This window comes from Zalophus californianus, chromosome 6 (assembly GCF_009762305.2).
Source record: "Zalophus californianus isolate mZalCal1 chromosome 6, mZalCal1.pri.v2, whole genome shotgun sequence".
Taxonomy (NCBI): Eukaryota; Metazoa; Chordata; class Mammalia; order Carnivora; family Otariidae; genus Zalophus; species Zalophus californianus.
In genome coordinates this window covers 112,437,797-112,452,367 of record NC_045600.1, presented here as the reverse complement: position 1 = coordinate 112,452,367, position 14,571 = coordinate 112,437,797, and the positions used below count along the sequence as shown (strand labels likewise).

The 14,571-nt window shown below is 38.6% G+C and overlaps 1 protein-coding gene across 9 annotated transcripts in view; it reads right to left on the bottom strand.

Annotated features, from left to right (window-relative positions):
• The window catches only part of NEO1 (neogenin 1), a 241,344-nt gene that overhangs the window by 38,760 nt on the left and 188,013 nt on the right, over window positions 1–14,571 (bottom strand). For all 9 annotated transcript variants that reach the window (XM_027569922.2, XM_027569929.1, XM_027569931.1 and 6 more), the window contains 5 exons: window positions 12,830–12,978; window positions 12,103–12,241; window positions 5,125–5,174; window positions 4,051–4,198; window positions 97–207 (listed from right to left, as the gene is read on the bottom strand). In XM_027569922.2, coding sequence (XP_027425723.2) covers window positions 97–207; window positions 4,051–4,198; window positions 5,125–5,174; window positions 12,103–12,241; window positions 12,830–12,978 — 597 coding nt within the window. The remainder of the gene's footprint in view (window positions 1–96; window positions 208–4,050; window positions 4,199–5,124; window positions 5,175–12,102; window positions 12,242–12,829; window positions 12,979–14,571) is intronic.

The following is a 14,571-nucleotide window of genomic DNA, read 5'->3' as shown; positions in this document are numbered from 1 at the left end:
TAAACGCCCCCAAATTTGTGGGTTTCCAGTTTCACTAATTTGATTACAGTCAGTCAGTACCTAGCTTCTCCCAATCCTGTAGATTGTTGTTCTTACCATCTAAGTCACTTTCAAAAGTTTCAGCAGACAGCCAGTCAGTAGCCGGGCCTGTGCCGTTGACTGTTAGAGCAGCCACTCGGAAATTGTACTCAGTCCCCCGATCAAGACCTGAGACCCAAACGACAAAAAAAAAAAAAAAAAAAAAAAAAAGACAAGCTGAAATAAGAGTCTGGAAAACAAAAGATTAACAACTTCTCATTGAGTATATCATCCACCAAATCAGTACACAGCTACTATCTTGATGAAGTTTCCATTAAAGTTAGAGGGCACAAGCAATACATCTCCACAGCACAGCCGAGCTCCCACATCTCCAGCAGAGGCTGAAGCCCACACATTCAAGAGGGAAACCAGTGACCAGAGTTCCCAGGAGGTTACAGATCCTTTTTTTTTAAGAGCTTGAAGGCCCCTCAGAGATCATTTAATGTAATCCCTTCATTTTGTTACTAAGGAAGCTAAGGTCAAAAAGTGGTCAAGGATAATGAAAGAGTCATGACAACGGAACAAAGTCAGTTGGTCTCAGAAGGACACCCAAGACGGAAAGGAATTAAAAGATGTAATTCCTGCTGGGTTACCTCACCTCTGTTCTCTGAGCCACCCAGTAGCAAGAGTAGGCCTACAAATGAATACGGCCTACAGATCTATTTCACAACAGCCTACCTACCTATAAGTATATACAATAAGAGGAATAAAGCCTTTCTTTTATGCAATTTTTCATAATGACTATGAGTAATAAATTTACCAATGTACTGAAGGCAACAAAAATCCACATGTAAAAGTCTACCCTACAAAGTAGAACAACAGCCAATAATATGGTCAGCTATTCAGATAATTCATGCATCCATTTTTTTATGTTAAAACACATAACAAAATTTACCATCTTAACTATTTTTCAGTGTACACTTCACGTTTATACATCTTTAGAGCACTTACATACTAGATATTGCATTACATCTTACAAGGTTATGAGAAATGATCCAAACCTCCCCATATTGAAATATTGGGATCTCTAGCCAGCAGCATTGTACAGAAGGTCTAAGGAGAGAACCACAGAGAGAGAGAGAACGTGGCCAGGATGCAGGATGGTTCCGTTAATGAATCCTGTCACGTGGTGAGAGAAGAGATGGGAGGTTCTGTTCTCAGCAGGCCCATCCTGAAGCTGTCTGCCCACAAGAAAGCAACAAGCAAGGCAGAAGGAGAAGCCACATGGCTGGGCCCAAGTCAGTTTACCCGACACCTCCTTGCCTACACTGAAGCAGAAAGTGCCAGAGAAGGCTGTGCATGTGTTTGTACTGTTAACAGACAAATAACATGGACTACTGGCAGACATGGCTCAACTGAGATCCTGAAAGAATTCAACCAAATTATCATTCCCTCCCCTCTGGGGAGAGTTAGAATGTAAGACAGCAAGGAAGAGGTGGGGGGGGGGGGAGTGTGTGCACACACATGTGAGCAAGAGAAGCATGTGTAAAAAGGCTAAGAGTTCCTTTCCTCCCAGGTTACCTACAGAGTTCATAGACTCAACTAGGGCCCACAATTCATATTATAAAGATATGGCAGAATGTGTAAAGTTCCATAAGTGGTGTAGAATGAAGAAACAACAATTATTTCTGGCTAACACGGAGTCATGTAATTTGTGGTTCAGGACAGGATCCTGGTAATTCATATTGCTCTCTGATGCTTATCAAGCTTCAAGTTAATGCTTCAAGAGAGCAAAGATGTCCATTTGTGCTCACCACTGTATACCTAGTACCAGCACACACTAGTACAAGTTCAATAAAGTCTGTTAAACAAATGAATCTAAATATGATTTTGAAATGCAATGATTTTCTCCATAAAGAAAAAGCTATTTCTATCATGAAGATGATTATTTTGCTTACACATCAAACGTTTCATTGAGAAAATGAACAGCCTCCTCATGGTCCAGGACTATATTGTTTTTACATTATTAGCAACAAGAACAGTACCTGGTATACAGGTACTGTTATGCATGGGAAATGTTATCTGTATTTGGAGTCAAATCAGCAACTGTTTTTTTTTTTTAATTTTCAATTAGCCAACATATAGTACACATCATTAGTTTTTGATGTAGTGTTCAACGATTCATTAGTTGTGTATAACACCCAGTGCTCATCACCACACATGCCCTCCTTAACACCCATTACCCGGCTACCCCATCCCCCACCCGTCTCCCTTCTGTAACCCTCAGTTTGTTTCCCGGAGTCCAGAGTCTCTCACGGCAACTGGTTTTTAAGAACACACGAGACCAATTGCACTGTAATGCTCCTTTAGTGAGATGTCTCAGCAACACCACTGCAACCATGTGTACTCGCCGCAGCTTAGAGCTGTGGGGTTCATGTGAAGAAACTCAAAGACTGAAAGCTACCCTTGGAGACAAACATTCACCTATTTTGAAACAAGTCAGTCCCATCTTTGAGGTGAAAAGTAAGGAGAAAAGCTTGCTGGATTACCAGAGTACAAGTTTTCACTGTCAGTGACTCACCTAATTCTTAGAAACTCATCCCACTACACTTTTTGACCCCAGATCTTGGTTCTATCAAGAACTTGACCCCTGGAGGCATAGGAAAGTGGCTGATGTCAAGCTTCTCTACCAAGGAGGGGGCAATGTAAGGGAAGCTGAGAGCTCCCCAAGGGTGATGAAATTCATTCTCAGGGCTTAGATAATGATGTCAATATCTCCAATTCTTGCAGTTTTCTTCTACCAGCTCTGCTAGGAACCACCAAAATGGTTTCTTAGGGGCATCTATCTTTATTCTTTATAAGTACAGTCCCAATATCCAAAGAGCAAAAAGCACTTCATCTTCTTCCCATGCTTCTCCTGCAAAGCCAACTGGCCCTTGCAGAGCCAAGTCTACTCCCCCTACTGGGCGAAGGAAGAGGGGGCTATTCTGTCATCTATAGAGGAAGCCCATATTAGAGATGCAGTAGGGCCCATTGTTACCTAATATGCCACTTGCTCTGCTGCACATAAAGGGAAAACTATACAAAAGGAGCTATCCCGGACAGAATTCTCTAAAACTTTATCATGTAGCAAGAAAGATTACTGCACTGCTATAGCTATTCACAAATGTTTCAGGCCACATACACGAGGTGTCAGTGTTATAAAAGTCATTTTGTAGACCTCTGTAGACATTTACAGTAGATATTTGGCCTATATAGCTTTGTTTTGCCTTGTTTTGAGATTGCAAAAAACCAATACAGACTTAGGGTGGTTCAACTTAATATTTTTTGACTTTACAGTGATACAAAAGCAATATGCATGCAGTAGAGACCGCACTTCAAATTCTGAATTGTGATTTTTTCCCAGGCTAGAGATAGGAGGCACAATCCTCTCTTGTGATGTTGGGCAGGGGCAGTGGCAGCTCCCAGTCAGCCTTGGGATCACGAGGGTAAACTCCTTATACACTTAGAACATTCTGTTTTTCAATCTCAGTATAGTATTCAATAAAATACATGAGGTATCTAATAATTTGTTATAAAATAGGCTTTGTGTTAAATGGTTTTGTCCAGCTGTAGGCTGATGTAAGTGTTCTGAACACATTTAAGGTAGGCTAGGCTAAGCTATGATTTTGGCAGGTTAGGTGTGTTAAATGTATTTCTGAGTTAGGATATTTTCAAATTTTGATGGGTTTATTGGGACATAACCCCATCGTAAGTTGAGGAAGAGCTGTATATATACATTCAAAAAAGAAAATGTGGAGAAAACACAAAACCACAAGTAAAGAAATAAAACTCAACAGCCAGAGATGACAGAACCTATTAGATTGTGTTCCATTAACTTTTATGTAGTCAGAAGTAGACTGAACCGTTACGAATTCTTTTGGACTGTTTTCACTTTAAGTCAACCACTCAGAGTAGTCATTAGACGAGCATAACTCAATGCCTGAGAAAGATGCCATCTCCTAGTTTTCACCCACACGCAAGGCAGCTTACCTTCAATCAGTTGAGACAACTGTGTCCCAGTTACCAAGGTCTCAGTGACATCACTCTTTCGGGAGGCCTTTCGGTAGCGAATCTTGTAGCCAGTAATCTGACCATTTTGTGTGGCTGGAGGAGGTGGCTGCCAGTGAATCACAATACTCTGGGAAAGACAAGATTATAGGGAAAAGACTGAATATATCAAAAGCTTGGTCCTGTTTTATAAGTTACTATCCTGAATTCACTGACATAAGGCAGCAGGGTGCAAAGACAGAGTTTTACTTAGGGATCACTCAAAATTATTTTTAATTTTAAAATCCTCAGTGATTAAATGGGAAGATTATATTTGCAGGCAGTATGCTCTGGGCCCTTATTCTCCTGGGTATTTAGACATTTAGGCAAAAGTCTCAGAAAAGCTTTCAGAAGGAAAATATAAGGTCAAAGGCACATAGATTAGGAAGTAAACTATGGTTAGGTGTAAGGTTCTCTGCTATCTCCACTGTGGAACAGCTGAAATTAGACAATTCTGCCTAAAACTCTCCGAGAAGGGAATCATTAATTAATAACTGGTTTTTAATTAAAGGACAAGGATTCCCATGGTGCTTTTTGAAAGGACTGAGTGTCTCAGTTGTCAATGTAGCCCAGAAGCGGCTTTGGGCCTTGGAGAGGCACACATGGCCTTCAGTGTACAGTGGACGTGGCCAGGAGGGAGTCTGAGCCTATGCACCGTTCTGACGGATGTCTACCTTCACTTCACAGTACTAAGGGGCCACGGTATCATAAACAACTTACCTCTTTCCACCTTATCACCAATGTTCTGAACTGTTAAGATCTATTATGTCAGGATTTGCAAACTACAATGTATCTGCAGAAAGACTAACGTAATCTTGGCATCAGAGAAAGGCAATAAAATTAAACAGAAAACACGGAGTCGGTTTCTAAGTCCAGCTTTACTGGCAGGTGTAATATCTATGACACCTTATTTCTCTGCTTGAGTACAATTCTTTTGATATAGAATCTCCCTCTCTTATAAGTCCTTCTGAGACTTATTAGTATGCCAGTAAAAATGAATAGCAATATAAAGTTTACCTTTGAATTTCTTACTTCTAAGGACAGATTCTGAGGAGCAGCACTGGGAACTGGACAGGCAAAAAAAAAAAGAAAAAATTTTTTCAATCACCCACATACCACTCCATCATGTGATATTCCTGGCCAGACTTTACACAAATGAGCATCTCAAACACAATTATGCAACTGAAAGGTCTAAACCTAGCTGCCAATGCCCTCATGTTGATAGCAGTACGTGGATAAGGTGTGGCCACAGTTGATTCACTTAAAAAAATGAGACACATTCTTATAAAGCATCCATACCCAAGTCAGGTTGCACCTTTGGGAAGTCAGATACTTATTTCAAGGACATGACAGTGACTCTAAACTTTTCTAGACCCCAGGTACATTCTGAACCTTCAACATATTCTTTTTGTGTGTGTTTGTGTGAGGTCTTTTTTTTTTTTTAAATTTTTATTGTTATGTTAATCACCATACATTACATCATTAGTTTTTAATGTAGTGTTCCATGATTCATTGTTTGTGCATAATACCCAGAGCTCCATGTAGAACGTGCCCTCTTTAATACCCATCACCAGGCTAACCCATCCCCCCACCCCCTCCCCTCTAGAACCCTGTTTGTTTTTCAGAGTCCATCATCTCTCATGGTTTGTCTCCCCCTCTGATTTCCGCCCCCTTCATTCTTCCCCTCCTGCTATCTTCTTTTTTTTTTCCTTAACATATATTGCATTATTTGTTTCGGAGGTACAGATCTGTGATTCAACAGTCTTGCACAATTCACAGCACTCACCATAGCACATACCCTCCCCAATGTCTCTCACCCAGCCACCCCCTCCCTCCCACCCCCCACCACTCCAGCAACCCTCAGTTTGTTTCCTGAGATTACGAATTCCTCATTATCAGTGAGGTCATATGATACATGTCTTTCTCTGATTGACTTATTTCACTCAGCATAACACCCTCCAGTTCCATCCACGTCGATGCAAATGGCAAGATCTCATTCCTTTTGATGGCTGCATAATATTCCATTGTGTATATATACCACATCTTCTTTATCCGTTCATCTGTCGATGGACATCTTGGCTCTTTCCACAGTTTGGCTATTGTGGACATTGCTGCTATAAACATTGGGGTGCACGTACCCCTTCGGATCCCTACATTTGTATCTTTGGGGTAAATACCCAGTAGTGCAATTGCTGGATCATATGGTAGCTCTATTTCCAACTGTTTGAGGAACCTCCATACTGTTTTCCAGAGTGGCTGCACCAGCTTGCATTCCCACCAACAGTGTAGGAGGGTTCCCCTTTCTCCCCACCCTCGCCAACATCTGTCGTTTCCTGACTTGTTAATTTTAGTCATTCTGACTGGTGTGAGGTGGTATCTCATTGAACCTTCAACATACTCTTTTGAATATTCTTGTTGATGGCATATCTTTATCTTGGGGAAGAGACACAAATTTTCTGGAAACAAATCTAATGAATATGGCAAGTATATGTATTAGGTAATGCTGTTATGAGTCCAAAATACAAGGTACATAAATCAGTGAGCTCTGTATTCCTGTGGGGTTCCTAAACTGGTTTTGAAGACAATTCACAAGGAGAATAAAGAGATATTTACAATGACAGCTTCGGTAAAGGGACCATCTGGCTTCCCAAGGCAACTTTTATAGCAGGGAACACTCATTTCAGTATGAGAAGTTTGGGACTATTGGTTAAACAAACAGCTGCATAACTTTAGTTCCTCACACATGAGAACACAAGACAAGGCTATCTCAAATTTTATGATCCACACACCTTCCAGCATCCCTCTTTGCAGTAACTATAGCAAGCAAAAAGAATTTAAGTAAACCTGATTAATTTCCTCTCCACTCACAAAATGTTGACTTTAACTCTTTTCTCCTAGTCCATCCATGGAAACTTCTCTCTCCCTTTCTCTGACATTTGGTGACCAGATATATGACTAAGTGCCCACTGCACTATATGCTTCTGGAGGACAGAGACTATGTCTTGCTCAATGTTCTATCTTGTGCTAACAAAGAACATCAGGCTTCAGCCCAGAGATTCAGGAATGGAAGTTGTGGAGTGGGACTTATGCAACTGTGTTTTGAAAAAAAAAGTCTATGAATGGTTCCAATCATCTCCTTGTTAAGAGCCTCTGACTTAGCTGCAGAGGCAGCCGACAGAGGCTGCTGCTGGTGTGTTCATCGTCTTCATCATCATGGCTAAGATTGCTGCATGCTCCTACATGGCAGGTCCTTAATCCTTACAATTCCACAAAGGAGTTTCTATAACTATTCCCATTTTATTTTATTTATTTTTTTAAAATGTTTGTAAAACAATTTCATAATAGATTTTTTAAAATTTTATTATGTTAATCACCATTCATCATTAGGTTTTGATGTAGTGTTCCATGATTCATTGTTTGCATATAACACCCAGTGTTCCATTCAGTACGTGCCCTCCTCAGTACCCATCACCAGGCTAGCCCATCCCCCACCCCCTCCTTCTGGAACCCTCAGTGTGTTTCTCAGAGTCCAGAGTCTAACCCATTTTACAGATGAAAAAACTACAAAGGAGGTTCAGGGCAGTGAACCTGACTGAGCTATGTGTTTCAGCTAATGTAGGAACCAAGATTTGTCTTACTCCACAGAGCTGCCCCTAACCACCATGCTAAGACACATTCAGTTCCCATGACAGGCACTGTAGTCAGCATGCCAAACCACTTACTACAATTAAAACTGGTTCATGTGTAGATTTAAAAACTTACATGAAACATTTTTTCCCTCAACTTTTCTCAAAAGTTGGCCAAATGCCTTATGTAGTTGGCTAACCAAACTACAGTTTATATTTATTTTTCCCAACTTTTTATCCTGAAAAATGTCAAGGACACAGAAAAGAGTGGCAAGAATAAGACAATGACTTCTACATATTCTCTTCCTGGATTCACAAATTGTTGATGTCCTGGCACACCTGCTTTTATTTCCCTCACTATATTTAGACATACATATTTATACATCTACATACTATTTCGGAATCATCTGTGAAATAGCTGAAGTCATCATCATACTTCATTCCTGAATACTATAGTACATATCTCCTAAAACAAGAATGTTCTCCAACAAAACTATAATAAACAACCACATTCAGAAAATTTAATCTTAACACAAAATATTATTTAGAAATCAGCTGCATTTCTATATATTAGTAAGTAGCAGAAAGATAAATTAAGAAAACAATCCCATTTACAACTGTAGCAAAAACAATAAAATACATAGGAATAAACTTAACCAAGGAGGTGAAAGACCTGTACTCTTGAAACTATAAAACACTAATGAGAGAAAATGAAGATGAAACAAACAAATGGAAAGACATTCCATGATCATGGATTGGAAGAACAAATATTGTTAAAATGTCCATATAACCCTAAGTAAGCTACAGATTTAATGCAATACCTATCAAAATACTGACATCATTTTTCATGGAATTAGAACAAATAATCCTAAAATTTGTGTGGAGCCATAAAATATACTGAAGAGCCAAAGCAATCTTGAAAAAGAACAAAACTGCCGGTATCACAGTCCCAGACTTCAAGATATACTACAAAGCTGGAGTAATCAAAACAGCATGGTATTGGCACAGAAATAGACACATAGATCAACAGAACAGAACAGAGAGCCCAAAAATAAACCCACAATTATATGGTCAATTAATCTTCAACAAAGGAGGCAAGAATATACAATGGGAAAAAAACAGTCTTCAACTTCCCAAATGGTTTTGGGAAAACTGGAGAGCAACATGCAAAAGAACGAAACTGGACCACTTTCTTACACCAATACAAAAATAAACCCAAAAGATTAAAGACCTAAATGTGAGACCCGAAGCCATAAAAAACTTAGAAGAGAGCAAAGGCAATAATTTCTGACATCGGTCATAGCAATACTTTTATTATGTTATGTTAGTCACCACACAGTACATCATTAGTTTTTGTTGTAGCGTTCCATGACTCGTTGTTTGTGTATAACACCCAGTGCTCCATGCAGAACGTTTTTCTAGACACGTCTCCTGAGGCAGCGGAAACAAAAGTGAAAATATTGGGACTACATCAAAATAAAAACTTCTGTACAACAAAGGAAACATTCAACAAAACTAAAAGGCAACCTACTGAATGGGAAAAGATATTTGCAAATGACATATCTGATGAAGGTTTAGTATCCAAAATATATAAAGAATTTATACAACTCAACACCAAAAAAACAAATAACCCATTTAAAAAATGGGCAGAAGACATTAACAGACATTTCTCTAAAGACATACAGATGGCCAACAGACACATGAAAAGATGCTCAATACCACTAATCATGAGGGAAATACAAATCAAAACCACAATGAGATACCACCTCACACCTGTCAGAATGGCTAAAATGAAAACCATAAGAAACAACTGTTGACAAGGATGTGGAGAAAAGGGCGCCTGGGTGGCTCAGTTGGTTAAGCGACTGCCTTCGGCTCAGGTCATGATCCTGGAGTCCCGGGATCGAGTCCCACATCGGCCTCCCTGCTCAGCAGGGAGTCTGCTTCTCCCTCTGACCCTCTTCCCTCTCGTGCTTTCTATCTCTCATTCTCTCTCAAATAAATAAATAAAATCTTAAAAAAAAAAAAAAGGATGTGGAGAAAAGAATACCTGTGCACTCTTGATGAGAATGCAAACTGGTGTAGCCACTGGGGAAAACAGCATGGAGGTTCCTCAAAAAGTTAAAAATAGAACTACCATATGATCTAGTAATTTCACTACTGGGTATTTACCCAAAGAATAAGAAAACATTAATTCAAAAAGATATATGCACCCCTATGTTTACTGCAGCATTATTTATAATAGCCAAACCATGGAAGCATCCCAAGTGTCTACAGATAGATCAATGGATAAAGATGTAGTATGTATACACACCACCCTCCCACACACACAATGGAATGTTACTCAACCATAAAAAAGAATGAAATCTTGCTATCTGCAACAACATGGATGAATCTAGAGAGTACAATGCTAAGTGAAATAAATCAGAGAAAGACAAATACTATATGATTTCACTCACGTGTTAAATTGAGAAACAAATGAACAAAGAAAGAGACAAACAAACAAAAAAAAACCCACTGACTCTTAAATATTAAGAACAAACTGGTGGTTGCCAGAGGGGAGATGTGGGGGATGGGTGAAATAGGTGATGGGGATTAAGAGTACACTTATCATGATGAGCACTGAGCAATGTACGGAAGTACTAAATCACTATACTGTGCACCTGAAACTAATATAACACTGTATGGTAACTATATTGGAATTAAGATTTTTTAAATGTCAAAAAAATTTTTAAAAATTATGTACCATAACTAATAACATATCTAATATTTAAAATTGCATAACAGTACATCTACCAAACATTAAGTAATACTGTCCTTGATAGCTAATTTTACTCCCAGATCTAGAAGCCAAAGATAATACACGTTTTACATTATTTCATGTGTCTTTTTCTTTAACTTAGATTCTAGAATGATAATTCCCCATTTTTTCTCTGAATAGTCCTTTTACTTTTTTTATTGCCCCCCCCCGCTGGTTTTCTTTCATGAGACTAATATTTTTTAAGAAGTCAGGCCAGTTTATTTATTTTTTTATAGAACTTCCCTGTTAGACATACCCAAACTGAGGAAAATTCTACAAACAGGCCTAAATTCTTGAAAAATATTATGACTTTTAGGAAACTATATATATATATACTTATTAACTGCAATAAACACAGTTATTTTCTGTTCTATTATAATAATATTTTTTAAAACATGCTGGTCTTAAAGATACAAATGTAGTGATCCAAAGGGGCACCTGCACCCCAGTGTTTATAGCAGCAATGTCCACAATAGCCATACTATGGAAAGATGTCTATCGACAGATGAATGGATAAAGATGTGATACATACATACATATATATATATATAAAGATGTGATATATATATAAAGAAGATGTGATACACACACACACACACACACACACACACACACACACTGGAATATTACTCAGCCATCAATAAAATGAAATCTTGCCATTTGCAATGACATGGATGGAACCAGAGGGTATTATGTGAAGTGAAATAAGCCAACCAGAGAAAGACAATTATCATATGATTTCACTCACATGTGGAATTTAAGAAACAAAACAGAGGAGCAAAGGGGAAGGGAGGGAAAGTAAAACAAGATGAAATCAGAGAGGGAGACAAACCATAAGAGACTCTTATCATAGGAAACAAACTGAGGGTTGCTGGAGGGGAGGGAGGCAGGGGGATGGAGTAACTAGATGATGGGTATTAAGGAGGGCACGTGATGTAATGAGCACTAGGTGATATATAAGACTGATGAATCACTGAACTCCACCTCTGAAACTAATACTATATGTTAATTAATTTAATTTAAAAAATTGTAAAAAAAATAAAAATTCAAATTAAAAATGCCAGTCTTGACTTACTCAATCCCCTTGGCAAGCTTTGAAAAATATTGCTCTAGGTCATGGTTACATGAATATAACTTAGCTTAGAAATTCAGTCACAGGTAAGAAATGAAACTGTCACAAAATACTGAGGAATTAAAAAGAGCTATGTGGTGTACAAATATGATTGCTAAATGGAACAAAGTCAGCCTTCCATCAGCCCTGGAATGGTTTGTGTTATGAACAAACAACATTTATTTATACAAAAGCCCCTCCTAAAAATAAAAACATGAGAAACTATTCAGTACCAGGCACTACAAGTTCTACCCTCTCTCAGTAAATCTTTTAAACCCAATGAAATTGGTATTATCTACATTTTATGCATAAAAAGAAGCATGCTCAGACATGTTAAAGAACTAAAGTCCAGGAAAGGGGTAGAACTGGGATTTGAACTAAACCTTCTTGATATCAAAGCCCATGAACTTACCAGGGCCCCCAAGCATGGTATGTGTTCCAAAGGAAGAAAGACTCACCATCTGACAACGTTCGAACAGCAACATCTTGTGTGGAGACTCCAGGACCATGTTTGTTGTAAGCCACCACTCGGAAACTATACTCTGTGTATTTTTTCAACCCATTAATGGTATGGAAGTGACTTGAAACATCAACATCCTGGAATAAAATAAAACAATTTACATGTATACAACTCAAGCCAAAAAAAATGCTGCAAAATAAAGAATTAACTACACAAAGTTTGCATGTGATACAATGCAGATTTTTATCCCTTTTACAAAATACTACTTAACAATCAAAGGAGATTAATCAGAAACACTGGCATTTAACAGAAAAATACTGCTTGATGTTTAGTGACCCCTCCTGATAAAAACTACAGAATATAACTTGGTACAAAGAAATAGAGTCTGCTGACTTTTCATTTCCTATATACAACTTTTTTATTCTGAGATTTCTAGACAAGCAAGTATTGAGTTTTGGAACTATATTTCAACTCTACTATTCTAATCAATCGATTGAAAATGGCTTTGGGGCGCCTAGGTGGCACAGTCGGTTAAGCATCTGACTCTTGGTTTTGGCTCAGGTTGTGATCTCAGGGTCCTGGGATGGAGGCCTGTGTCAGGATCCACGCTGGGTATGGAGCCTGCTTAAGATTCTCTCTCTCCTTCTTCCTCTGCTCCTCCTGCTTATTCTTTCTCTCTCTCTCTAAAATAAATAAATCTTACCAAAAAAGTCTTCATCTTTTACCTGTTCTTTATCAGTCCCTTTTTCCATGTAGTACAATTTGTAATTCTGAATTTCCCCATTGCCAGACAATGGTGTTTCCCAGGTGACAGTGATGGAAGTAGGTGAAGCTGCATATGCTCGGATGTTAGGTGCTGGGCCAGGGAGCTGAACTAGAAAGAAAATTTTGAGACAGCAAGATATGAATGAAATTTACTGCACTCCTCAATCACCATTCTCAGCAATAACGTCATAATGGCCATGTTTTTAAAAACAATAAAAACTGAGAAAACAACTGATTTGATTGAAGTGGTTTTAGGATAGTATATAAGTAAATGCATTTCCCTTTTTAGACTCAAATTATAACCAAAAATTATCTGTGAAGTATCTCAAACGTATTCAAAGGAAAAAATAAACATTGCGGAATTTTTTTTGTGGTTTATAAAATCCTAGTTTTTCAGCAGGACTGCAGCACATAAAAGCAGCCATCACAAAAAGAGAGTCTTCAGGGGATTAAAGAGTATACTTATCCTGATGAGCACTGAGTAATGTATAGAATTGTTGAATTGCTCTATTGTACACCTGAAACTAATATAATACTGTATGCTAGTTATACTGGAATTAAAGTAAAAAACTTTAAAAAAAGAAAGAGCCTTCTTCTGCCCAACACTGGAGATGTGGTGATGGACGGAGTCCCAGCCCACAAAGAATTCCCAGTCTAGAGGGAACTCAGACATATAAATAGTTGCAAAAGTCACAAGTGCCTACAGATTTCATAATGACTAACGAAAACACAAAGAGAATACACAACTCTGCTTTGAAAGGGGGGTGTGTAGGCAAGGGGAAGACTTCTGGAGAGCCAGAAGGAACAGCTTCCTCAGATACCAAGGGAAAAATTACTGCAGTCAATGGGGAGGATATGTGAGAAGACGGTATAATGTGGTTCAAGCGAATGCTGAATGAATGTGGGAGGGAGAATGCTGAGGAGGAGGGCACAGCTGGATAGTGAGGAGCTTCTCATGTGCTGCCGTGGAGCCTGCCTCATCTCTTGGAGGAGTTAGGTAATTACTGAAAAATTATGAGCAGGAACATGACATGATACGATCAGATGTGTGTTTAGAAAGGACATGTAAATGTATGCATGGAAGAAAAACAGTAAGCAAATAAGACTAAAGAATAATGATTTTTAAAATAGCTACCATTTATTGAATGCTTACAATGAGTCCAGGTTAAAGTGCTTTACCTGTATTTAAATTATGTCTTATTTAATCTTTGCACTAACCCACATGAGAGGGACACTATTATCATCCCTATTTACAGATGAGGTTGAGAGGCTAAGACCTGCTCCCACATGACAGAAAGTCAGTGAGTGGTCGAGCCAGGAGCTGCACACTTTCTGATTCTAACAAGTGGACTCAAGCAGACCAGTGAGAAGATTATTACGACGCCCTCCATGGGATGTATGTGACCGGAAGACAGTCCAGCTCTAACTCCTACAACAGCTCCCGTACCTCTTTATTACATTCTTTTCATCTGACTGATGAACTTGTGACAAGTTCCAGCCCCAATTTATACACAAATTCCAGAGGTTGCCTATGCCCACACTTTGGTAGACATTCTATATTTAAAAACAATTTCTCTGGTGCCGGTGTTTCTGTAACAGAATCCATTAGATTTAAGGAACAGGAAAAAAAAAAAACCTGGCAAAATGTAAAACAAACAATGTTTCTTAAATAACAGTACCACAGCTTGACAGTTTTGTTACC